General features: G+C 35.5%; 2 protein-coding genes across 3 annotated transcripts in view; both read right to left on the bottom strand.

Moving 5' to 3' along the window:
• immp2l (inner mitochondrial membrane peptidase subunit 2) overlaps nucleotides 1-22,298 on the bottom strand; it is a 122,835-nt gene extending 100,537 nt beyond the window's left edge. The window contains exons 1-3 of the mRNA XM_067436116.1: nucleotides 22,235-22,298; nucleotides 9,932-10,066; nucleotides 5,231-5,334 (exon numbers count right to left, since the gene is read on the bottom strand). Of these exons, the coding sequence (XP_067292217.1) occupies nucleotides 5,231-5,334; nucleotides 9,932-10,063 (236 nt within the window). The 5' untranslated portion in view covers nucleotides 10,064-10,066; nucleotides 22,235-22,298. The remainder of the gene's footprint in view (nucleotides 1-5,230; nucleotides 5,335-9,931; nucleotides 10,067-22,234) is intronic.
• Nucleotides 22,299-25,629: 3,331 nt separating this feature from the next.
• dock4 (dedicator of cytokinesis 4) overlaps nucleotides 25,630-27,958 on the bottom strand; it is an 87,271-nt gene continuing 84,942 nt past the window's right edge. For both annotated transcript variants that reach the window (XM_067436329.1, XM_067436330.1), the window contains exons 51-52: nucleotides 27,794-27,855; nucleotides 25,630-26,383 (exon numbers count right to left, since the gene is read on the bottom strand). In XM_067436329.1, coding sequence (XP_067292430.1) covers nucleotides 25,979-26,383; nucleotides 27,794-27,855 — 467 coding nt within the window. In that variant the 3' untranslated portion in view covers nucleotides 25,630-25,978. The remainder of the gene's footprint in view (nucleotides 26,384-27,793; nucleotides 27,856-27,958) is intronic.

Here is a 27,958-nt window from a genome sequence, read left to right as displayed (position 1 = left end):
TATTTCGGTGCATCCCTAATTTTGAGAGCCCTGTCAGAGAATTATTCCAGTTGTCCCTTTCAAACAGTTCAAACAGTCCCTGCAGTGGGTGTTTAGTCTTCAGTGTGGCTTGCCCATCAAAAACTTTCTTGAGAGAGCCTAAAAAAAGCGCAAAAAATAGCCAAATAATTATTTGTTATGATGTTTTTGAATGTAAAAACTATGGGAACATCTTAAGTTGACCTCAGACAACAGTATAAAAAAAAAAAGCCAGATTATGACACCTTTAAAAATATGATACATATGGTTAAAGGAACTGTATCAAAGAAATGTATTTCAATTAATCATAAAATGGCCCTATGTTACTAGACATTAAGAAATCATGTTAATTTCAAATACTTTATATATTATATATCACTGACAACAGTAGTCCGGCCAGGATATTGTGATATAAAAGTTGTTGTTGCAGCCCTCAACTGATGTTGATGTTGACATGTGTTTTGGCCTGAAGCTCCACCCTCCACCTATCTACCAATCTCAAAGTCAGTAGTGTTTTTGTATCTGGGTTGCCAGATCCGCTCTAGTTACCACAGCTGCAGCTCATAGACCATAAAAAAATACGGGAGGCCGAGACTTAATCCGTTTCCGCTGAACAGAGTTGAACCACAGTTTCGGGACCGGAGTTGCTCAGTAGAGAGCAGGAAGTACAGCCGCGATATCAAAAGCCCGCCCATACTCACAGATGCAGAACAATTAATTATGTTGGTGTGAAATAAACAGTTAAGGAAATGTAGAAATTAAAGCTAAAGCTCCAATCTGCTCCCAAAAATCCAGGAAAAAGTCTGTTAGTGTCTCAGTGACAACTTCACTCAGAGAAGACGTCGATCTCAGCTGTCAATCATGACATCACACCCCCGTTTTTATAGCATCAAATAACTAACTAAAACTAAACTTATTTAAAAAACAAACAATTGAAATGAAATCTTCGTGATGATAACTGCTTACAATGACAAACTAATTTTGGGAAAAAAATATTTGAAGTGTAATTTGATTGTTTAGTTTGCCTCGCGTCCATTAGAAAACACGGAGGTGCAGCTCTACTGGGACCGTTCACCGGGGGGCGATCGAGGCGTGAAAGCTTCAGTATCTGAGAGAGGAGCTGCAGGCTTGCTGCAGCTACAAACGTTCCTGCTAGACCCTGCAGCCTAACTGGCAACCTTGAGTCAGAGGGAGAGGGGATAGTGATTGCAGTACCAGGCCACAATAATGTAAGATTGGCCACAATCTTACGTACACTTCCTTTAAGAAACACACAAATATATATAGTAGCTGCCAAAAGTTTGGAAGCATGACTATTTGTAATGTTTTTGAAAGAAGCCTGCAATTATTTAATTAAAAATACAGAAAAAAACTGTAATATTGTGAAATATAATTAACTTTTTAAATAAAATCATTATTTTAAATTGTAATACCATTTCACAATTATTGTTTTTTTTTTATATTATTGATCAAAAAATGCAGGCTTGATGAGCATAAGAGACTTATTTCAACAGTCATGTTTCCAAACTTTTTACTGACTTTGTGTGTGTGTGCGTGCGTGCGTGCGTTTGTGTGTGGGCATATTTTTGTGAAATATGAGGACCCAAATGTGTATAATGGCATGGGTATGACATAGGTATGAATGATAGGGTGAAATATGAGGACATTGGCCATGTCCCCACTTTTCAAAATGCTTATAAATCATTCAGTAAAAATGCAGAATGTTTTTTTGTGATGGGTAGGTTTAGGGGTAGGGGCAGTTTAGGGGGATAGAAAACATATTTTGTACAGTATAAAAACCATTATGCCCATGGAATGTCCCCACATTTCACAAAAACAAACATGTTTACATGTTCACAAAAACAAACGTGTGTGTGTGTGTGTGTGTGTGTGTGTGAGTGTGTGTGAGAGAGAGAGATCAAGCAATCAAAGTCAGGAGTATTAGTATGCAATGCTAGTTTCCCCCCTCACAATAATTTAGCAAAGGATGAACACGTTCCCAATGCAGTGAATTCCCAGCAGGGGAAGAGTGCCATCTTTGGGTAATGACAGAATGAATCTGCCTTCCCATACTCTTAACATTGTTCCCAATACAGGGATTTACAAAAAAACTAAATAAACAGTATGTTGATTTAAAGCTGACATGTGTCCTTTTTTATGTAAAAAAACAAAACTCTTTAATCTCTCCCAGCTTAATGCAAAGACAACTCTAATAAAAAGAGAGATTTCCCTGAAAAAATCTGGCTTTTAGGAAAAATTAGGTGTGTTTGAAAACACTGACCAGCCTCACATAGCAACAGTGGCTCAAGCCAATGATGTGGGTTTGGGGGTGGAGCTATTTACTTGTTTTTTTTTAATTTTGTAAAGCACTTTGTGACCTTTTGTCTGTGAAAAGTGCTATAGAAATAAAGCTTACTTGTTTGACCAAACATTTTGAAAACAGTCATTATTTTTGCTAAATTTGGCACAAAAGATTACACTAAAAGGTAAGACTTTTCAAAATGTAATAAGTAGGGAGTGGTACAAAAGTTTCTGCCAGTTCTGGCCAATAGAGTAATGCTTTAAATGTGAAAAACATCCTGTGGTGGCATTATAATCATACACAAGTCGCATGTCGCAAATACATAGCATCAAAACCTCATTTGAACAGCAAGAGGCGTTGAAACATCTACTGGCCTTTCAAAAGTATAAAAGCCAAAGAACACAGCAGGGATAGCGTTTGATCGAGAAGTTGGACGAAATAAATACATTCTTTCCTCCCCGGTGCTTCAAAAATACAGACCATACATAAAAGTGAAGAAGAGTTGCCTAACTAGAGTCTAGATGATAGCCTCCGCGGGGTCTGTGTCAAAAGGCTCTTGGTGTTGAGCACCGCATTAAAGTATATCAGACGATTGCATCTATGCCAATTACTTGCGGTGACAGTAACCCTTAAAAGGCCTTTTGACAGAGTGAGCTCATTATCCAGAGGAGGATTCCCCTTGAGTTGGTGTACTCAGAGCAGCTGGGTGAAGGTCAAGGAGATCTGTGGCAGATTAGAGAGGGACCAAAATGTCCAATTAGCAATTTTGGAGCGCTACACATCTTCGTCTGAAAGGAGAACATCTCAGGTGCAATTTTCTGAATAAATGTGATATTTTTTGTCAAGGATTTGGATGTGAGGACTCAACATGACACCCGTGGAACAGTAGAGGTCTGCAGGCTCAACTCAACCAACTGACATCAACATGATGTTCTGTCACCAAAAAAATTACATCTGACAAATTTCAGGTAATAGATGGACTTCTCAGACATTTTAGGCTATTTTCAAAGATTTCACCAGTTTGAGAGGCATAAACAAAGAAATGCACTGAATTTTGCTGATATAATAATGCAGTAATTATTTTTTTATATTACATACAATAACTGATAAAGGGCCAATATTAAAACATTTTTTTTTCACTTTGAGGCTGAAGATTATATTGAACATTGCTATTAAATTATTTTTTAAAAGTTATATATAAATGTGCAACATTATAAATTATTAAAATAAATATGTATAACAGATACATTTATTTTGAGATTTGGTAAAAGATTTCGTTTTTCTCATTATTTGTATCAATAAAGACTCAATTAGAATTACATTTTACAAAAATCACTGATATCAACCAATAACCAACACTTGTATTTAGACATGCACCAATATTCAAATTCAGGCTGATACAGATAAGCAAATAATTACTGTAATGGCCAACACTAAAATGTCTAAAAAAAAAAAAAACACTAAAAACTAAAATAGTTTTAAACGATTTTGAGCTTTTCTCAAGATCACACAGTTAACGGTGTTATTAAATTATGAGTGTTTTTTAAAGATAACTTTAAAGGCTTAAAGTGATTATCAGAGGATGGTCGATATCATACCAATAAATAAAAGTTGCTATAAGGATAGATGCTATTTACACTAAGTGAAAATAGTTGTTAGATGCTATTTATAATTAGTGCAAATCGTGGCAGACACTATTAGCAGCTCAGTGTATTGTAGCATATTATAAAACATTATGCAATAATAACAACATATAATTGTATTTATTAATATCATAAATAAATTCATCCTTATTGGGACATTAATTGTCCCACCTCTACACCTACCCTGCTTTATTCCCAATATTTCAATAACCCATAGACACTTTTTTCCTCCCCAGCGTATTTAAAAAAAATTGCCACCCACCGCTGGCTATTTTGATGTTGTATGAATATCTGAATATGCAATACATCAAAAGAAAGAAATCAAAAGAAAACAGACTCTTTTATTCTAGCTTAATGCATTTTTTAAGTTTCATCAAAAAGCAACATTTTGAGCAAAAAGCTGAGAAAAATATATTTTTTGTCAAAGACTACATCCAGATGGGATTCAGAATGATGATCAAACACAGATGGAGTAGATCGAGCCCATCAGCACCCCCAAAACGTCACAGTCCTACAGCTTGTCCTGGGTCGACGATGCAGTTTTGATTTACATGCTGTGTAATGTTGGTGATCGCGTTATTTAACATATGAATATGATTACAAATGCTATTGCTTGTTTCTGTATCTTCCTCGTCTATGTTTTGATCAGAAGATTCAGTAGTACTCTTTCAGAAGATGCGCAATAGCTCCCCCTAGCATATAACAGTGAAAACACATAAAGCTGGAAATTTCCGTCAATGGCGGGGAAAGAGTTACTTTAAAATAAACGCCTCTCCGAGCAGATAAGGGAGACGAAGAAACTCAGCAAAAGGCAGATTCGAACTTGTTGGTCACGTCAAAAGCAAACGCCACATGCATTACTCTCCACACTCTTCTCTTGATATCAGCAGGATTTCTTTCGTTATTTTGTCTGGTTCAATCTGACAATGGTTGGTGGAGTTAGTGTAAACAGCCTCTGCCAAAAAGGCATGTTCTTTGCACTTGGGGTGTAAATAGACACAGCAAATAGAAACTGTTAGCTGATATGTCCTGCATCTGTAACATTGCCGACATAGCATCCTGAATTTACACAATACCACATGGTATTTTAAACCACATCACAATACAATAAAATGCACAAAAAAAGTGTGGAGCACTGCATTAGCCAGCCATGATAAACAACAGAACATTTTTTCAGTCTCTTGGTTTCTACAGTTTCTGCAGTGTTGTGCTGGGTTGCTCCACCCACAGTGAAATGTCACATAATGGCTTAAACGCGGCTACTCACAGAACTGACACAATGTCCCCTCGCTGAACTTGGTAGTTTCTCACACTCCAGCGGTTGAGCAGCACAACATCAGGTGATGACTCTCCATCTGGGTTTAAGGACGGCTGGGAAAGATCCAATCACATGATATTTAAGAGTCTACATTGTTCGTAAACTCTAGAAGAGTTGTGACAGATAAGAAACCTTTTGGTCTGTACTCTGTGATTTATTGCTTTAATCCTACAGTCCACACAAACTTCCAGAGCTGCTTAGCTACGAATACACTCAGCGGCAGCAACTTTGCTGCAATTTTGTTCTGGAAAAGAATCGCTCTGTTCTTCATTCAGCCTTGCGACTGAAGAGCGAAAAGAACGTCTACGAGCTAACTTTAAAACAGAATTTGTTTTTCTCTTAACTCTTTTGTGGTGGTATATCAAATAACTTGTGTGTGACAAACCTTCTCAAGCATGCAAGTCAACGACTGACTTGATACACGGGGCTCCGGTGAATCATTAAGGGAGATCTCGATGAGCCATTTCACGCTTGCTGGGATAATTGACAGAAATATCTCTTATCTGTCCTTCTAAAATAAATATCCCAACGAGCGTTCCTGCCTAGTGAATTTATCTGTCACAGCTGGGCGCTCTATCTTTTTTATTCAGACACATTTTCTCATTCTGTATTGGTGTCAGCTTTCAGCATTGTCCATGGAGTGACTTATTTGGATTCAAAGGCCATGGTTGGACTGGGAAAAGCCATTAGCAAATTTATAACACTCTGAACCGAGATAGAAAACCAGACTCCAAAAGGAAAACAACAACAACAACAACAATACTGTTTTGGTTAGTTGGTGTTCATTAGGTACATAATGAACCATTACTTCTGTTTGGCGAGGAAATGAGCATGGTGTATTGAGACGGTTTATTCTCATTATTAGAAGTGTCTTTCATTGTGGTCTTAGTGCTATTAGTGCAATGTTTAGGACATTTTGGTTTGATTGAGCTGAGCCCTATTGTAAAGTCCTAATATAAGAAAAGTGCTATTAATGTTTGAATAGAGGAGCTTGTTAAAGTAAAGTTCTCTTAGTATTTCTTAGGGTTGGGCAATATATTGAATAGTCTATAATATAATATAATATAATATAATATAATATAATATAATATAATATAATATAATATAATATAATATAATATAATATAATATAATATAATATAATATAATATAATATAATATAATATAATATAATATAATATAATATAATATAATATAATATAATATAATAGTATTATATAAATGGTCATCATGATTTTAATGTGTTTTTTATTAGCTGTTAAGCTTCCTAAACGGTCACTTTCACAAAACGTCCTCGTAAGTACGCCGAGATGTTTTAAAAGTGCCTTTGCTTTAAACTTGGGGGGAAAAACGCTAGGCTTGGTAAGTTTGATACATTTCTGTGATTTAGTTTAAGCTGTTTGTATCAAAGCAACAAATCTCTGTTTTTTTCTTTTTTGCGACTCAAAATGTGCATGTTTTCCAAGTATTTTTCATAAACTTTTTTTTAAATACATAAAATTTGTTACACTGAAGTATTTTTAAATGGAAATTATTCAATATAATTCTGTTATAGAACTGTACTTTAAAAGTAAATTGAAAACAAAGTCAAGACATCCAATGTCCAAAATATATCAAGATATATTAACCCTTTTTACACACAAACATCGCCAATAGCCCCAGATTATTATTGTTCAACATTCACTGCAAGTTAAAACGTTACATTCTTACTTGATCTGGACAAACTGAATATCATTAGATTTAAGATTATCGATATTTGATATTTGACCACGGTTTAAGATTAAATTAAGTTGTGTTGACATTTTTTTTTTTTTCATAATTTAGTGCAAAATAATCTAACTGTAATTTTTCATATTGATTGATTTATTCTTAATTGATTTATTCTTACATGTTTGCTAAATATTTTGTCATACATAATACAATTTCTATTAATATCCCACAGAATCATGCAACCTGAAAAGTTGAAAGAATACTTAATATGTTCGTGTGGGGACTCGGATTGAAGTGTGTTCCGCGCTTAAAACAAGCAGACTGTTAACCGGAACCGGTCGGTACGGTACGGTACCCTATACCGAAAAGGTTCGGTACGAATACGTGTACCGTTACACCCCTACACTGTACTGTACACTTCCTCATTCTGAGCTCCTTAAAAAACAAACCCAAAGAAAATTTTCTACACGAGAAACAAGAAGCTAATAAACACACGAATACAATAGTAAATGTTTTTTTTGTGATTTTTATGCGCTTTGGTGCGTTTTCATATCAATAATGGATGTGTACATTATATATTCTAAGCAGGTGTAGCTGCATATAAAAGGTTAACATAACATTTCACCATCATTAAATAATTAAATTCTTACATTAGATCGTGATCTAGGGCTGCCGATATATCGCATTTTACATGAAAACATGCTTATCGCGATTTGGCTTATCGTGATTATCAAATCGGAAAGGCTGCGATGATCTTTTATGCGCAGTTTTTCAGTGAAGGACGGCTCTGTGATCAGTAGTAAATGCTGTTCCATCTAAAAGCCCTGCAAGTTTGAGGTGCTTATAACATGCATTTGAAAAAGCAACACGCGACAAACATCGTTTCCAAACATGAGAAGCAGTCATGTTTAATCGAAGCGTTTTAATATGTTTATTCAGCTCACCCATAGTATGATGTTCATAGCTATAGCGATTTCCGTGAATGACGTGAGCTATTGTACTTCTGCGGGATATACTTGGAATTCCCTGTACGAGAGCGCCCTCTGCCTTGCGGAGCAGCGTTTACTACTGATCACAGCCGTGCTGCTCTGAGAAGCTGCGCATTCAATTATCGCAGCCTCTGCCAAATCGCGTGCGATTTTATTACAATTTATCGTGCAGCCCTATCGTGATCGTAAGTTAATACAAATACTTGATGGTGGTTAAAAGTGAGTTTTGACTTTTAAATAAAAGTTGAATATTAGTATTTTAAATTGTGTTATGTTGCTTGATGCTAATTGTAGCTCTAATGCACTTGTCACACCAGGAGATATTCTATTCCATATACTAATTTGTTAAAAGAATTCACATATCGTCCCAAGAATATGTTTTTTTTGTTCAAGAAACTTCAGGAAATAGGTGGATTAATGTATAGTGGAATCAAAGTGGTGCAGATGGGCAAGTCATGTAATGCAAGAATAAAGGCTAATAATAACTGAATAAAATTAATGATAAAATAATAATGAAGATTAGGCCTCATTCACGGCAGAGGTGTGAAAGGATTGTCGAGTGAGAACAGCAAAATGAATGAGAGAGTTCTGCTCACCAGACATTAGACAATAGACTGCAAATGGCTGTTAACAAGGCAATCAAATTTTATTAGCATCTTATCAGCCTTCTCTAAATACTCACATGACATGATCTTATTAAATGTTTCATAAAATTCATAGTTTTAGAGATAACATCCTCAGATTTGACATGAGGCATGAGCAGACCTGTGGCTTCAGCTTCATTGTGTTTCTAAGTTTTTACAACACAGACATTACATTTTTTGTATATTTACAAAAAAATACATATGTTCTTTATATTTTTTATTTTAGTTTTTATTAGGGCCGGGACTTTAACGCGTTAATTAAAATTAATGAACTACGGGACTTTAACGCGTTAATTAATTACACAAAAATATAAATAACAATTTTAACCACACTTATTTTTGCACCGCGGAACGTTTTTCAATGAATGAGTTTCGACGGACCGATTATACTGGAACACCAACTAGCGCTCACGAGTCACGACAATAACAAACCATATTAGCGAACATGAACGAAGAAGCTGATGAGACCGCTTTGCTTGGCCCCGTGGATGGGAAATTTTATTTTTTTTAAACGTAAGGATGGAAGCGTCGACAAGAGCATGGTTGTGTGCAGGCAATACAACAAGGAATTTGCATTTCACCGCAGCACATCGAGCCTCAAATATCACAAATATGCTATTGCTAACTTAATGGCAAACATGGCACTGGTCTGCTGAACTGAAATAAATCAACAATATTTTGTTGATTCAGTCATTATTCAATGGTGTATTAAAAATCCATGTGAAAAATTACTTCTCACTGTTCTCATGTCAAATATTTATATGCAATTCAAATGCGATTAATTTCGATTAATTAATTACAAAGCCTCTAATTAATTAGATTAATTTTTTTAATCGAGTCCCGGCCCTAGTTTTTATGTCTGAGTCTGAGCTTAATATTAAAGACAGTCTGAGTAATTCTGAGTTTTGAACTGTGTTGGTTATGTGTCTATTGAGAATAATGAGCAGAGAAGTTTTTTATTTTGGGTATGTCATTTATGCCCCACTAGCCAAAATGGTGGGTGGGGTAAATCCTAAGTAAGAAGTAAGACATTTTTCACTTTGGTGGCTTTTTATCATATGTAAATTATTACATAGAAATAGTGATGATGGGGAAAGAAAATAACTATGGTGACAAAATATAGTAAATTGGTCAAAAAATTTCTGGACTCAAACCTTAATTACCTGTTAATTACTTACTTAGTTACCTGTTAAGTTGTTTCATAAGAAAATATTTGCTAACTTTCAGCAAAACTAGACTAAATCAGATTTATCAAAACAACAATGTTACCAAGAATAGTTTGACATAGTGGATAAAGGACATCTCACCTGCATCGAAGCACCTTCTACACGTGCCACGTACGCAAGACGATCTAAAACAGTCACTGTCACCGGGACGGCTACAAAGAAGCCACTAACAAACGCTCTAAAGTATCTTCGCCCAAAGCCCGTCTGCGCCATTGCCTGAAGAGAGAGAGAATGAAATGAGAAAATAACCTTGGCTTGTTCAAAGAGTCTGGTAACATCTTATGTTAAAATAACAAACTCAACAAATTACAGATGTTCACTATTGATTTCAATGATATGTTGACTGACTAAACTCAAAAAGAGAACAAAAGTACCAAAAGTAGACCAGAAAACCACGCTTAAGCGTGAACCATCTTGTCTAAAATCAAATTGCAAGGGACTAGTAAGGTCAAAAAGAAGAAAACACTCATAAAGCAACCATTTAAATAATGAATTTTGTAATTGCACCTATCTGTGACCATCTGTAGACCGTATTCGCAATAAAAAAAAACTGTAGACCCAATGTATTAGGGCAGAAAACCCACTGAGGCATTGAAATTGAATCTGACAAGAGCACGCTTGCTCTAATACCATTAAATGATAGCGTAATGCTTGATTTGAAGGTACACTGCATGCAATTATGCCACTCGTTCATTTCACCAAAAAAAAAAAAGATGAAGAGCGGCTTGTACTACTCTCCCAAAAAAGCCCTCAAGGTCTCCCGCGGCAACTTTGCAGACTTACTGGTAAGCACTTGAAGAAAGTCTTGAAGCCATTTGCTCGCAGGAGGGCATTCAAGAGGCTCAAAATACAGAGACTACAACAACTTAGCAGAGAATCTAGGAGATGTGAGGGTAAAAAATATGCTGAGCGAATCATAACGCAGTGCAGGATTTGTCAGGGTTGCACTGCTGTGAGCCAGATCCGGCTCGAACAGGGAAAATTACAAAAAACTCTTTTGTGGTGGCAAAAAAAGACATGTTCCTAACTCTCTGCTGCATATGTAGGCTGGCCGAGGCAGCAGCTCTATCAATATAATACAAACACTGACTATGTAAAATTTGCTTGAAGCAACATTCGCAAAACCTGTCACTTCTTTGTAGGCTTTCCTTTAGCTCAACCAGTGGATTGTGGTGCTAGCAACACCAAGGTCATGGGTTCAATTTCCTGGGAAAGGAAGAAACTATCAAATATGAATGCACACCTTGAAGGCAATGGAAATTGCTTTGGATAAAAACATCACCGTAAACTACTGTAACTTCTAAACTTCGCAATTATGAAAAAATTATGTTGCAACTGTGCGAAATTAATTAAATTACTCATTTCTCTATCAAACCCTGTGGTTGAAACACAAAATTGCAGTGTAGGATGTTTATGACTTACACAAAGATCACTAATAAAAGTCCTACAAGTCAAGACCAACTGTACAGTATAACTGCGAAATGTCAAGCAAGCCACCATGGTAATCTGACCCTTCTTTTGTCTTTTTTTTTTTTGATAAAACCATCAACCAAGGACAAATGGCATAAGCCAGAAATTTTCTTCTGAAAGCTCTGAATTTAATAATACATTTATTTTTAGTAATTTATAATATTTAAGAATGTCTGGGCAGTTTTTAATAATTTTGAAAGTATACTCTCAATCACTCTCTTTAGATTGTGTCTACATTAAAAGTCGGTGTTCAAAAAATTAGTTATTACAGTACTAAATTTAACTTAAAAAAATTAAACAGTTCAAATTTTAGAGGAGAGGGTTTGATGAAATCACAGTAAAAACAGTAATATTGTGAAATATTATGATTATTTTATTTTAAATAGCAGGTTTCTCTTTTGAAGGGGATGAGAATAATGGTGAATATTGTTCAGTTCCAAGGAAGTCTGTAACTCTTACTGAGAGAAAGAACATGCTATCATGTTCTGGGAAAGTTTCTGGTCATGGTCCATATGTATAAAGCCTCTCAGAGTAAAATTTTAGTCTTAAAGGGTTTGTTCACCCAAAAATGAAATTGGTGTCATTAATGACGAAATACATTTGGGTCCAAAAATAACAAAAACTACGACTTTATTCAGCATTGTCTTCTCTTCCGCGTTTCTTTTCAAACCTCAAATAAAGACTCAAACAGTCACGAATCAGTGTATTGATTCATGATTCGGATCGCCAATGTCACGTGATTTCAGCAGTTTGACACGCGATCTGAATCATGATTCAATAAACTGATTCATTACCGTTGAGTCAAATGCCGAAGAGAAGACAATGCTGAATAAAGTCGTAGCTTTTGTTATTTTTGGACCAAAATGTATTTTCAAAGCTTCAAGAGATTCTAATGAACCAACTGATGTCACATATGGACTACTTTGATGATGTTTTTATTCCCTTTCTGGACATGGACAGTATAGTGAGCATACACATACGCTCTTCGACTAAATATAAAATATCTTAAACTGTGTTTTTTGGAGGTCTTATGGGTGTGAAACAACATTAATGACTCACCCTAATGACATCAATTTCATTTTGTAATGTATTTCATGTAATTTTACTCTTATTCCTAGAATTAAGAATAAGTGTGATTCATAAAGGTTCCCAAGTGTTAAGACTAGGTCTCAGCTCCTAAATTATTTAGAGCTAAAGATGTGTCCTAACCTAGTTAGAAGTAACAAGATGGCAGCAGAGAGGAGGAGACCACACACTTTCCAATTAAAATATAATGTATTGAAGTTAAATAATGACAAAAGCTTGATCGTAAAGATATTCTTTTTGTAACTAGTGTAGTAAGAAATGTTATAACTTCACCCACTCTACAGATCAATGCTCTAATTGCAGAAATTAAAGTAATAAATAGTCTTAAATAGCACTATTGTGTCATTGACCACACCAAACAAAGTTTCAGTGTCCCAATTAAATTATTTTATTATAATTACATTGCATACTTGCAGCTAACTATTGGCTGATTCAGTGGTTGAGAGGGTTGACATCATTGTAGTCTTTAGTTTGCAGCACTTAAGAATCAGTCTTAGACTTTGCTGAAAGTTGCTTTTAGCTTCTTTGTAAAGTCTCTAACTCTTGGACAAGTCCTACTTTTTACAAAGAATTTTTGGCACTTAAGTCAAAGCTTAAGACTGCTCTTAAGAGCATTTCTGAAAAGTTTTATACATACGGGGCCAGAGCTAGAGCTGGACCAACTCTAACCTTGAAAAAGCTGTGTATCTGTGTATGTGCGCTAGTAGTCTGTGTTACAGATTAGTATTGGAGGTGGACAACTGGCATCCAGGGAGATTGACTGACTTGTTTTTCCAGACAAATTGGCGCCTAAAAATGCAGTTCTTTGAACTGGAAGGTCACGTCACCTAAATCCACTCTGGGTGTCATCTGCGTGATCAATGGAGATATGTCTGGAAATGTTCTATGTTAATCTATTTCTTAGCCAATCAGAATCATTCAACCTGAAGCGATGACTAATTTAAGATATAATTGTGGTGGAAAATTGTATGTACACAGAGCGGCCAATACGACCTCCTTGTGAGATTGAAGCTGCAAACTATTCTTTGCTAAAATTTTCTATTTATTATAACTCTTTATTATAAGTCTTCATTCATCATATCTGTTCTGGGACTTTAATTGTAAATTTCCCTATACTTTGAATATATATTTATATTTTATAATATATATATATATATATATATATATATATATATATATATATATATATATATATATATATATATATATATATATATATATATATATATATATATATATATGTATATATATATATATATATATATATATATATATATATACATATACAGTCTTGTTCAAAATAATAGCAGTACAATGTGACTAACCAGAATAATCAAGGTTTTTCATATATTTTTTTATTGCTACGTGGCAAACAAGTTACCAGTAGGTTCAGTAGATTCTCAGAAAACAAATGAGACCCAGCATTCATGATATGCACGCTCTTAAGGCTGTGCAATTGGGCAATTAGTTGAATTAGTTGAAAGGGGTGTGTTCAAAAAATAGCAGTGTGGCATTCAATCACTGAGGTCATCAATTTTGTGAAGAAACAGGTGTGAATCAGGTGGCCCCTATTTAAAGATGAAGCCAACACTTGTTGAACATGCATTTGAAAGCTGAGGAAAATGGGTCGTTCAAGACATTGTTCAGAAGAACAGCGTACTTTGATTAAAAAGTTGATTAGAGAGGGGAAAACCTATAAAGAGGTGCAAAAAATGATAGGCTGTTCAGTTAAAATGATCTCCAATGCCTTAAAATGGAGAGCAAAACCAGAGAGACGTGGAAGAAAACGGAAGACAACCATCAAAATGGATAGAAGAATAACCAGAATGGCAAAGGCTCAGCCTATGATCACCTCCAGGATGATCAAAGACAGTCTGGAGTTACCTGTAAGTTCTGTGACAGTTAGAAGACGTCTGTGTGAAGCTAATCTATTTTCAAGAATCCCCCGCAAAGTCCCTCTGTTAAAAAAAAGGCATGTGCAGAAGAGGTTACAATTTGCCAAAGAACACATCAACTGGCCTAAAGAGAAATGGAGGAACATTTTGTGGACTGATGAGAGTAAAATTGTTCTTTTTGGGTCCAAGGGCCACAGGCAGTTTGTGAGACTACCCCCAAACTCTGAATTCAAGCCACAGTACACAGTGAAGACAGTGAAGCATGGAGGTGCAAGCATCATGGTATGGGCATGTTTCTCCTACTATGGTGTTGGGCCTATTTATCGCATACCAGGGATCATGGATCAGTTTGCATATGTTAAAATACTTGAAGAGGTCATGTTGCCCTATGCTGAAGAGGACATGCCCTTGAAATGGTTGTTTCAACAAGACAATGACCCAAAACACACTAGTAAACGGGCAAAGTCTTGGTTCCAAACCAACAAAATTAATGTTATGGAGTGGCCAGCCCAATCTCCAGACCTTAATCCAATTGAGAACTTGTGGGGTGATATCAAAAATGCTGTTTCTGAAGCAAAACCAAGAAATGTGAATGAATTGTGGAATGTTGTTAAAGAATCATGGAGTGGAATAACAGCTGAGAGGTGCCACAAGTTGGTTGACTCCATGCCACACAGATGTCAAGCAGTTTTAAAAAACTGTGGTCATACAACTAAATATTAGTTTAGTGATTCACAGGATTGCTAAATCCCAGAAAAAAAAAATGTTTGTACAAAATAGTTTTGAGTTTGTACAGTCAAAGGTAGACACTGCTATTTTTTTGAACACACCCCTTTTAACTAATTGCCCAATTGCACAGCCTTAAGAGCGTGCATATCATGAATGCTGGGTCTCATTTGTTTTCTGACAATCTACTGAACCTACTGGTAACTTGTTTGCCACGTAGCAATAAAAAATATACTAAAAACCTTGATTATTCTGGTTAGTCACATTGTACTGCTATTATTTTGAACAAGACTGTATATATATATATATATATATATATATATATATATATATATATATATATAAAATATACACGGTTTCCACAAAAATATTAAGCAGCAAAAACTGTTTGATAAGAAATGCTTATTGAGCAGGAGCATCATCAAATTAGAATGATTTCTGAAGGATCATGTGACACTCAAAATTCAGATTTCCATTACAGGAATATTATACGTTCACTCTTTCATATTGCCGCCATTTGCTAGTTCATTTTTTTTTCTCATTAATGTACACACAGCACCCCATATTGACAGAAAAACACAGAATTGTTGACATTTTTGCAGATTTATTAAAAAAGAAACACTGAAATATCACCGTAAGTATTCAGACCCTTTGCTCAGTATTTAGTAGAAGCCCCTTTTTGGTCGAATACAGCCATGAGTCTTTTTGGCAAAGATGCAACAAGTTTTTCAAACCTGGATTTGAGGATCCTTTGCCATTCCTCCTTGCAGATCCTCTCCAGTTCTGTCAGGTTGGATGGTAAATGTATATGCTTCATTTTTGGGATTGTATTGGGCAGGTGATGAGCAGTGCCTGGCTTTCTCCACACATACAGCTTCGAATTAAGGCCAAAAAGTTCTATCTTGGGCTTATCAGACCAGAGAATCTTATTTTTCCCCATCTTGGAGTCATTTAGGTGTTTTTTAGCAAACTCCATGAGGGCTTTCATGTGTCGTGCACTGAGGAGAGGCTTCCGTCGGGCCATTCTGCCATAAAGCCCCGACTGGTGGAAGGCTGCATTGATGGTTGACTTTCTACAACTTTCTCCAATCTCCCGACTGCATCTCTGGAGCTCAGCCAAAGTGATCTTTGGGTTCTTTTGTATTTCTCTCACCAAGGCTCTTCTTCCCCAATAGCTCAGTTTGGCCAGATAGCCAGCTCTAGGAAGGGTTCTGGTCGTCCCAAACGTCTTCCATTTAAGTATTATGGAGGCCAATGTGCTCTTAGGAAACTTAAGTGCAGCAGAAATGTTTTTGTAACCTTGGCCAGATCTGTGCCTTGCCACAATTCAGTCTCTGAGCTCTTCAGGCAGTTCCTTTGACCTCATGATTCTCATTTGCTCTGACATGCACTGTGAGCTGTAAGGTCTTATATAGACAGGTGTGTGGCTTTTCTAATCAAGTCCAATCAGTATAATCAAACACAGCAGGACTCAAATGAAGGTGTAGAACCATCTCAAGAATGATCAGAATAAATGGACAGCACCCGAGTGTCACAGAAAAGGGTCTGACTTAGGATACTTATACGATGTGATATTTCAGTTCTCTTTTTTAATAAATCTGCAAAAATGTTAACAATTCTGTGTTTTCTGTTAATATGGGGTGCTATGTGTATATTAATGAGAAAAAAAATTAACTTAAATGATTTTAGCAAAGGGCTGCATATAACAAAGAGTGAAAAATGTAATGAATACTTGAATAATTTTCTTTTTTGGGCGAACTATCCCTTGAAGAAAGTAAACAGGTTACATTTTGATTTCACATCTTCGTGTACCAGATTCTCTGATGTGTCTTACCCTGCGCTGCAACTTCTTGTAGTGTAAAGTATTAATTCGCATAGTTCATGAAGAGATGCATCTAGCACAAGAGTGCAACTAATGAACTATTATGACAACGAGCGGCTAAATTATCCATGGTGTTCTGGGCAGACCTGCCAAGTGCCAGCTGTCAGGTTTGCTCTAACAATAATCCCTCACCAGCACATACAGTGAGAGACTGCCAATCACCCCGAAGCCACACAACACATGACAGCATATTTTTTAATTTTTTATTTTTGCTTGTCCCTCCACTGAGCCACAATCCTATATTTTTACTTCAGGCTACAAACATAGAGCGTCGCAATGGTGCAATACCCAGGCCGAGGCTCTATATAGAGTACATGGTTGGCACATGGATCTCAAAGGTGCGTAAAGTGGAGCATCTAATAGTTTATTCTTAAAAACAGGCAGATGGGAGAATCTAGGACTGGTGCGCGGTGATCAAAAGAAAGCGTCAAGTTCATTTTTCATCAAAGGCTCCTTTCAGATTCAGAGTTGAGAACATTTTCCACCATTTGCCATGTGCTATGGACAGAAATAAAACCGTGAGCGATAGAAACCAAGGTTGGCACAGCAGGTGCACAACATAGATGGATTTTTTGTAGCCGAACCCAATTAAAAATGTGTTTCTAGAGTTGAAAGCAAATGCCTCTATAATATTAGATGACCGTTCCACACAGCTGCGAAACAGTGCATGGTGGTCTCACGCTAGCAGAATCAATTTATCATATGCTTCCCGTTTATAACTTCTAACCCATTTATCCTGCAAGTAATACTGTCAAATATGCCACCTGCATAATGTAAAACTGTAGCCTGGTACCTTTGTTTATGCATACCTGAGCGTAACCATTTTAATTGCACCAGTCATCAAATATGTCGGCAAAATGCTTAGTGAACTTGCTGCTTTAGGGTAATTTGAAACTGCAATGACAGATTTCCACTCTTGACAAGGCAATTTTCGGTTTCCTTGATGCATGGGCCTCTTAAACAGTGCATTTCACAACACGGTGCTGACAGGCTAAATCTGATTACCTTATCTCAATATCTGCACCTGTATGGCTTCAGCTGGAATGCTTGACCATTAGTCTGCATCACAGCAGCGGGGAGATTAATGTTTTGCTGTAGACAGCTGTAGACAAGCAGACAAACAAAAACAAAAAAATTGACTCACAATATCCTATGGTGATACTTTTTAAAACGGGAGAATCAGTGCCGATACTCTTGTGGGCGGAGTGCCGACATATCCAGTGGTGCAGGTATGACATTACTTTGTATGCCAAAACTCAGAAGCGAGTTAGCATTTTAGCACTTTCGGTTCCCTCTTCCCAAAGTCATAGGGTTTTTTGAATGGGTTTTGGTTAAATGGCTAAAATAAGTTTTTATGACATAAAATACATCAGTATTACCCCACTTGTGATTTTTTTGAAGCTGTTACGTGTCAAGATAAAAGGTAGTTGTTAGTAAGTGGCTAAATGGGACTACAGAGGCTGTCGAGGAGATTGAAGGCGATGTATATTTTTCACATAAAACATGTTAACTTACATGTAAGTTTTTCACTAAAGCATAACAGTACAATATGCTTGCAGATATGTAGCAAACAATGCTACATTTAGTTATTCTACTTTGAAATGTGCGTTCCGTGTTGGTGGAATGTCTGTTCTTGTTTTGTCTGTTCGAAACTGCACGTTGCCAATTTAGCCAATAGTATTTCGACACCACGAGTTGCCAGTTGGTGGAAAACACAGCGTATTTCTGCCATGGAATTCAGCAAACTGGGTCAGAGACTGCAGATTCTACCCAACTTAAAAAGCCTCAGCATCCATCAAAAAATCTCTATGAACGAGAGCAGGGATCTCCAATCTCGGTCCTGGTGGGCCGCTGTCCTGCAGAGTTTAGCTCCAGCCGCAAATAAACACACCTGAACCAGCTAAATACTGTTACAACAAGACACTGATTAGCGTGTTCAGGTGTGTTTAATTGGGGTTGGAGCTAAACTTTGCAGGACAGTGGCCCTCCAGGACCGAGATTGGAGATCCCTGAACGAGAGCATATTAAAATGCGGATAAATCAACTGATCAACTAACAGTGAGGCTTTCATTGTCAATTGCGTTTGCTCCTGTTGTGTGTCCTCAAGCTGGCAACCCACATGGGGGCGGGGGAAACAATTTTATCCAATGTTTTGAATTTGGACTGCGGTACCTATTTCAACCACTAGTCAACCAATATTGTCAATCCTACATACTGCACCTTTAAACGTCATCACGCTTAACAGGTAAACTCAGTCCGCTTTTACAGCCTCATATGCTCATAATTGTGCTCTTATAAACTAGTCTAACTCAACCTTTCTGGGAAAATGTTTTGAGATAAAAACTAAAAGAGTTGATGAAAATGTATTGATGGTGACGTTAACAAGACAGTGGTGTAGTTTATAGCGACCTTTAGCTTTTTTTACTTCTGATGACTGCACTTAGGCCTAAAAATTACCAAAATGTGTAAGTATCATAAACTTTTGTTGATCACAGAGCTTGTATTTTTCCAAATAATCCAAATTTTTTTCATAGTATTAACTTAAATTTTTAATTTCAGTGAACTAAAAATTAAGGCAACTGGGTAACTTATTTCTTTACAGTGAATGGGAAAATCCTATTGGGTTTTTTGTCAAAGGAACCTATGTTATGCGAACTTTCGGTTTGCCTAAAAAGTTACGTCATACCTGAACCACTCTATAGCTTTGTTGTGCTTCGGGCGACCAGAGGTCGAGTCCCGTCTCGCAGACCGATCCCGCCCCCCTCTCCCTTTCCCATCTCATATCCTGTCCCCTCTATACTATCCTATTATAATAAAGGCAAAAATTGGCAAAAATAAATCTTGCGTATATAAATAAATGTACTAGAAGTGAAATGTTGACTGGTTTTCAATTATTTTTATTTTATTATGCTGAAATAAAAATAATTAATATTATTTATATTTATATATATATATATATATATATATATATATATATATATATATATATATATATATATATATTACAATTTTTGTATATTATTTTAAAAACATATATAATTAAAATTTTCCATTTAGTAAAGAAATTTATATGGAGCCTAGTTAAAGAGATTCACATGCACTCAAGTTTTTCTAAACATGTATGAATTTCTTCTGTTGAACAACACAAAAGAAGATATTTAAAAGAATATGGGTAATCAACTGTTTGGTTACCCATATTTTTCTAAAAAAAAATTCTTTACCTTTGAATAGTTTATGAATTGAAATATGTAGTTTATATATTTAACCATTTTATACTGCAAAGCCTATATGAAGGGATGTTTTCACAAGTTACTGATTAGAAATTCAAAATAATCTTATTCATTAGGGCAGCTATACGGGGCAATTTTGTTAATTAATTAACCTAGAAACTAAATCAGGCATTCATATGGGAGAATGACCTCTTTTTATATCAGCATATTCACGTGTTGGCAATATATTTTATGTGTGTGGGGGGGCAAGTTTTTGTGAAATATGAGGACACAAATGTGTATAATGACATGGGTATGACATAGGTATTACAAGGATAGGGTGAAATATGAGGACATTGGCCGTGTCCCCACTTTTCCAAATGCTTATAAATCATACAGGATACGTTTTTTTTAGAAAGTAAAAATGCAGAATGTTTCCTGTGATGGGTATGTTTAGGGGTAGGGGCAGTGTAAGGGGATAGAAAATAAGTTTTTTACAGTATAAAAACCATTACGCCTATATGGAAGGTCCCCACATGTCACAAAAACAAACGTGTGTGTGTGTGTCTGATTTTTACTCTTGACTGGTGGTGAGCAGAAAACAAGCGGCTATGTCTAAAAAAAAAACATCATAAACTGCCTACCTAAAGATTAAACATTATTAGTACAATTAACATTTGGGTATCATAGGCCTCTGTATAAAAGTCACCATGAAATCTAAATTTCATTTTTTTTTTACGGAATATTGCAGAGAATGTATTATAAATGATTTATCTGTGCACGTCATTATTTATTAAAATGCATGTGCACTTTTGATCTTTAATCTTGCAGTGTCATCTCTTCTTTTCTCTGATGAAGTGTTTACTGGCGTGAGGGTGGGATCAATCTGTCACTCACAAGAGATCGACCGATAGCAAACCAACCACCCAATCAATTCCTAATAGTGTGGTGCATCACTATTTTTCCTTTGACTTTTTCCTATGAGGTATTTATTTTATTTATGAGTATAATAAAGCCTTTTCTAAACATAACGTGACAATATTCTTTTGTTAATTACACCCACTTACACCCCAAATGTTATCTAGATCTAGTTGCTAGATTGAAATGTACATTTTCAAAAATTAACATAACTGCTTTAAAATTCATGTTTTCACTATGGGTGTAATATGTGTAATTTACATTGTACATCAACTTATGTTTACCAAAGGTTTTATTTCTCTCATAAATCAAAAAACCCATAGGAACATCTCAAAGTAACCAGCTTTTCTTATTTGTGAAATCAAACACGGATATACGTCAATGGTCAAAACACAATGGACTATCAGAACTTAATTTCATGCTTTAAATGTTTAATCAATTAGGATGGATTAATAGCATAATGCTTACTGAACAGTATACACTGCATACTGTCTATTACTTAAAAATAATAAGTATATAAACACTACACGAAGTACAATTATTTAAATAAACTATATTTACTTATACTGCATTACCTTCATATGACCTTTTTACAAAGCATGCGTGTTTATTTAGCAAGTGGCTTCCAGTTATCATTCTGAATACAAAAACTATTCTTTCACAATTTTGCATTAAAATGTATTATCTTACATCTATTTTGATTAAATGTGGGATTCAGGAAAATGGAAGGTCAAGTCGATTCAAATGCACTGCATTGTGGGATATAGTATTCTGTGTTAGTATACTGTACATTTATTGTAGTTCAGTTAGCTATTCAAAGTTAAAATAATTTGAGACACAGCCTGTGAGCTCTTACAGATTTCAAACAACATTGCAACATTAGCACATGTCGTCGTTTTATCTTACATTCCTCTTGTTTCATTTTGTTGTGTAACGTTTCAACTAAGTTAAAAACACGTACTATACGAGTAAACCATAGGAGTAAACCCACTTGTAGTTTAGCGTGTATGGCGACCACGCTGGATTGACAGGACACGCTGCTACTAACGTTACTATAAACAAGAGCAAACAACGGGCGAACTTTATAATGGATGGATACAATTAAAAACATAAGCTAAAGTAAAGCATAAACCCTTTAACGCCGGTAATGTCTGAATGCCGAGTATCAATGGTTTCAGAAGTGTGTCAACACACTCACCTAATGTCTTTATGTATGTGCTGTACGTCGCTCCGTCCAATACGACACCACGCTGCACGCTCGCTGCTTCCCGGGTCCTAAAGCCCTCCCTTTATACTCATATTATTAGCGTGCGCTGACAAGAAAAGTATGAATACAAGTAACATACATATAATGAGGAAAAGCCGTCATAAAAAGTACTATAAATTATCACGTTCATGTTTCATTTTAGTATAAGAAAACAAGGATATGAGGTAGACAAAGGTTACGTCACGTGTCATTTCCACAATGTATTTTTCTCAGATTTGCTGTTGTTGTTGTTACTAGAGATTTATTTGAAAAGTTATACAACAATTAGGCTATATCAGTAAAGTGAAAAACATTACAGTCCATTGTAGCTACAGATTATAAATATCTTCACAGCCTCGTTTTCAGTCGTAGCCTAAATATGGCGTCTAATTTATGATGCCAAATGATTACCAGCTTGTACAAGAAAATGTACAAGATACACCATACTACTGTACATGTCCACAAGACATAGGGTGCGTCTCAATCAGCTCCCTAGTTCACTAGTCAGGGCACTGATCAGGGAGTCAGCCCATCGACTTATGTCCTGATCAGTGCCCTGACTAGTGAACTAGGGAGCTGATTGAGACGCAGGGATAGTATCATGGTGATATTTCAGAAACAAAATTATTTTTAATGTAGCTAGGCCAACATATGCAGAAAATATTTTGTAAATATTTACCAACATAGTTAACCATAATAAATTAAAATGTTAAACTGAAATTATAACAAGTTATGACAACATGTTTATATTACATTAAAGGCACGATATGTGAGCTTTTTGGATCAAAATATCCAAAAACCACTAGAACAATGTCATACTTTGATGAATTGTATACATTATCCCAAATACGTACCATGTTTGTGTGTCACCTATCATTGACATCATACCCACATTACCCTCAATTTCTGGTTTTATTTTGTGAACAACTGTTTGGATACATTTATCGACAGAAAACTAATCATTGTTATATAGCTCACCAGTCCTATTGTTTAAATCTGTGGTTCTTGATTTCTCCTCTCACATCAAAATAAACCATTTTCAACTTTTTATATCAAATATGTTATACAAGATTCAACTCATTAAGTCAGTTTAATATAATTTAAGTTGAAATTACCTAAACATCTAAGCTGTCTCTATCTCAAGAGAAGCAATAATGCATAATAACTCACACTTTACATCAATCAACCTTTATTTGTTTGATGGTTAATATTCAACATTTACAAATAAAAACTTTAGTTGCAACATTCAAAGCTATGAACTGGTTACATTTTTATATAAACACTTTTTGTACAAAATCTGTAACACAGGCTATATGGAATACTTTCATCCCATTGTATGATATAAAGTACAACTTTACAAGTTCAAAAAATTGAACAGAAAGAGTATAATCCATAAAAAGGAGAGTGAAAGGAGAGGAGAAATACGAGCGCAACTAGAGTTGAAGTCCTACGACTTGACCGTTGGCAATCCATCTAAATTACAAAACATGATTGCCTGAAATGAGCAACTCTCGTAGCATGGAAATATGAGAACATGGCTGCAAAGCCGTTAATAAAATAGGGAGCAAACGAATCGGTGCCCATCTGTAAGAATTTTGTCTTCGACGTTAGTTTGATTCTTCACGCTTCAAATGTTTAAGGTTGCCCAAAAATACAGCACTTTGTATTTATCTACAAGAATGCAAGAAAATAACAGGGGACATTTTTGCTTTTTAAAGTTGTATTTCCACAACTAAATGCATCAAATTATCCATTATTTATTCAAAGAATTGTGGGATCTCAAGCTGGCAGTGAAAAAGCTGTTTGTTGCCATCAATTTTACATCAAAATGTGGCAACTTCTCTCTTTTCTTTGAAATGCGACTTCTTAAATGTCTAAAAACCAGCCGTTTCATTTAACATTTGCTGGCTTTATTAGCAACATGAAAGTTTGATGTTTTGAATCCCTTTTCCATGATAAAAATTACACATAAAATTATTTCTTTTAATGATTTAAAGAATGTTTTATGAAAATATGATGTGATTTTTTTTAAAACTATATAAAAGGAAAACCAATAGAAAAGAAAATTAATTCCACACAGCATTTCCTAAACTTTGTGTTTATCATCTATGACCTAAAGTCCAAATAAGAGTCCAAATTGAACTTCTGACCTCGACGTGAAGAGTTAAAAGCGTCGGATTTAACATTTAAAGGAGAACAGATTTGATCTAGCCAATATCGTTCGAAAGTGACTGGGGCAGCACGACCCGATTTGGGATCGGCCTGCTGGGAAAAGTCACCTCAGAACAAGATGATGTTTGTTTCTATCACTCTCTGCAAACTACAATGGTTATATTGCTTTGTACTGCTCATGCCCCATGCAGTCTTGATCTACGCCTCTGCACACGGTTTAAGAAGCACATTGTTGAGCACTAGCAGTCACGCTAACTTCAGTTAAGCTTTCCTAACTACTCTCACTGACAAAGAAGTTAATACTGTTTGCATCTTTGGCACAAAACTCGGAGACCACACAATTTCATCACATGGCACATTTAAACGGTCAGGCAGTTTCGGTAGATACGAGGCTACATTAGAAAGAAAAAAAACACTAAGAAATATGTAGCACCTTTAGCCATTCCGGAAAGTACAAAGCGGTTCAAACGGGATGCAGGTCTAGCTGCACGCCTCGGGTCGTGTGAGACCAAAAAAAGACTGCCGTACTGTGGAAAGAAAAGCTGTACAACACTGATTTTGTACTTCTATCAAAAATACCTTGCTAGCAATATGTTTCAGAGCACTCTAAATGGGATATGGACCTGCCAGATCTTCAGATTTTGCTGTAAATTACATGCCATTTCAAAGCGTACATAATCTCTTCATGGCTTTTCCATCATTTCCAGCTGTAACTGCATATCAGACGGACTGTGTCCAGTTCAGTTCATCGGTGAAGAGCGTTTCTGAGCTGCACTTCAGACGTCCACAAAATAGTCACTAAATATGCAGCTGTAAAATGAAATTAAGATGATCTACTGAATATCAATGAACAAAAGAAAGGAAAACATTCATCATGGGCGCATTCCGGTTTACTTTCATATCGACTATAGAATATACAAACCGCTAAATTAAAAAACTAAATGTTTGGAGGACTAAGAGTGAGATATAATAAATAGATCTTTAGGAAAAATGTCCATAAATAAAAAAAATGTGAATGTGTCATTGAATACATAGAAGTCCAATGGATCTATTTAGGTAATATATATATATATATATATATATATATATATATATATATATATATATATATATATATATATATATATATATATATAAATAAAATTTTGCATTGACACATTAACATTTATTTATGGACACTTATTTAAAAGATAATATGTAATTTTCTTTATTTATAAATAGTTTAAATAAAGCATGAAATGTGTCAAATAAATACTTTTAAATCAAATTTTCGCATTGGACTTTCATATAGTTATTAACTTTGTTTTATCAGCCATTTCTTGATTTAGGTCTTATTTATCCATTGACACTCTTATTTAATAGATTCGAAAGATTTATTTATGAATATGCCACTCCCAATCCTTCACATAAATGCACCTCCTTGCATTTGAAAACATTCCCAATTATGTTACATAACCTACAGTAATTTTACAGCAAACTGCAAAAAAAGCAACTTAGTCCTTGTGTCCGGTTACCGCAGACAGACTATAGCTGAGAGACCTTCCTGGGGGTGGGCCGGTGGCGGGGTTCTGAATTAATTCGCTGTGTGCGGTTCAGTTGGGGTTTTGCGTTCAGGCTGGGGTTGTCAGTACTGGGCGGCACCGATAGACTGTGAGGCAGTGGCGTCGCTCGCCGGGGATTGTTCCGCTCGTAGACGCTGTAGGGTGGAGGAGTCTTGCTGCCCCGTCGAATAGGCATGTCCATGGGAACGGCAGGGGGCAGAGGAGGGTCAGGTGGCTGGAGGTCGATCCCACACGTTTCAGAGACGCTGCAGCGGCTGAGGGACGAGATACCGCTGCTGTAGCTGCCAGAGCGGGCAGGGGAGTGAGATGCCAGGCTCCCCATTGGCAAGCCATCGGTCGGGGAGGGTGTGAGGGGCGGCACCATTGACTGCAGTGCAAAATCAAGCAGAAAATACATTAACCCTTTCACACCTAAGTTTAAAATATACTAATAGCCCATTGTGTGAGTTTTTTAATAGCAATCGTTATTTTAGAATGTATTATTTCCATGTCAAGCTTGTCATGTGGCACACATTCATTTAAAAGCTCCATTCATTTTCTCCTGGAAAATAAATGTGATTTTAAATGATAACCTTTAAATAATCCATAGTTTTAGCTTCTTCTGAAGCCGTCAACCCGCATTATTTCAGCTTATCTTTAAAATAATTGTGTTTAACAGCAGAATTCCAGGTGTACAGAAAAATCACAGTCAGAAAAAGTAACACGCGACAAAATAGCTCTTTAGCTCTGCCTTTCCCCATGAAATTAGATTACGCCATTGGCTTTTAAATCTTTACCGAAGACTTGTGACTTGAAAAATGAATAAATAAAATAAAAATAAAAAAGGGGACTGGCACTAATGCACTCTAAAGCGTGGTATGACTGATCTTTTGGTGTAATTCCAGCAGTACAGTTTTACTATAAAATTAAATATTTTTATGAAATACTCGATTCCTTATTTTACAGTACAACAGTTACAATATTGCAATATATTTCTTATTTAGTTTAATATATTATTTAATAATAATCACAATATAAAAAAAATCACTATTATTATTGTTTTATACTAAATGACAAAAACAGTGGGAATGTGCCTTTGAGAACTGGAGTTAGTTCTTGTAAAGAGTAAACAAGTTTGAACACCCAAATACAAAAAAAAAAAAAAAAAAAAAAAAAAAAAAAAAAAAAAAAATCGCCCAGCCCTAAAAGTATGGTTCACAAAAAAAAAGAAAAGAAAAAAAGTTTTCTAGCTTTTTAAATTATTTTTAAATTATGATTAATTCTTTCCAAACTAGTGCTGTCAAATCGATTAACCGCGATTAATCGCACCCAAGATAAAAGTTCATGTTGACATAATATACTATGTGTGTGTACTGTGTATAACTATTATGAATATATAAATACAAACACATGCATGTATATATTTAAGAAACATGTGTTATATTTATATATGAGTATTTATATTTATATATAATGTAAATTATAGAAATATAAATACAGTATTTACATTCAAAGACCTCTTAAATATCTACATGAATGAGTGTGTATTTATATATACATAATAATTATACACAATACACACACGTATATTATGTCAACATGAACTTTTATTTTGGATGTGATTAAATTGCGATTTAGATTTGACAGCACTATTCCAAATATAGATATTCAAGTCATCTGGTGAATGTTCCTTTATATCGCAATATACAGAATATCACAGAAAAAGTAAATATCGCAACGCCATTTTTCCAGCATCATGCCTCCTCATCATAGAGTGAATTAAGCATAAAGGAATCACCTTCTGAGGGGAGCGGGCAGTTGGCATGGGAGACAGTGACCTTACGTTCTTGCACAGAGATCCTATTCAACACACACACAGGAACAAAAGGACGTGTCATTGAGCTGTACATAACGATTCAAGTGTAACAAGTGTATTATATCTCACAGCAGAAAGCTTCAATAC

Source organism: Pseudorasbora parva, chromosome 25 (assembly GCF_024679245.1).
Source record: "Pseudorasbora parva isolate DD20220531a chromosome 25, ASM2467924v1, whole genome shotgun sequence".
Lineage (NCBI taxonomy): Eukaryota > Metazoa > Chordata > Actinopteri > Cypriniformes > Gobionidae > Pseudorasbora > Pseudorasbora parva.
The sequence above is the reverse complement of the archived record's forward strand: the minus strand, read 5'-3'. Positions and strand labels throughout refer to the sequence as shown.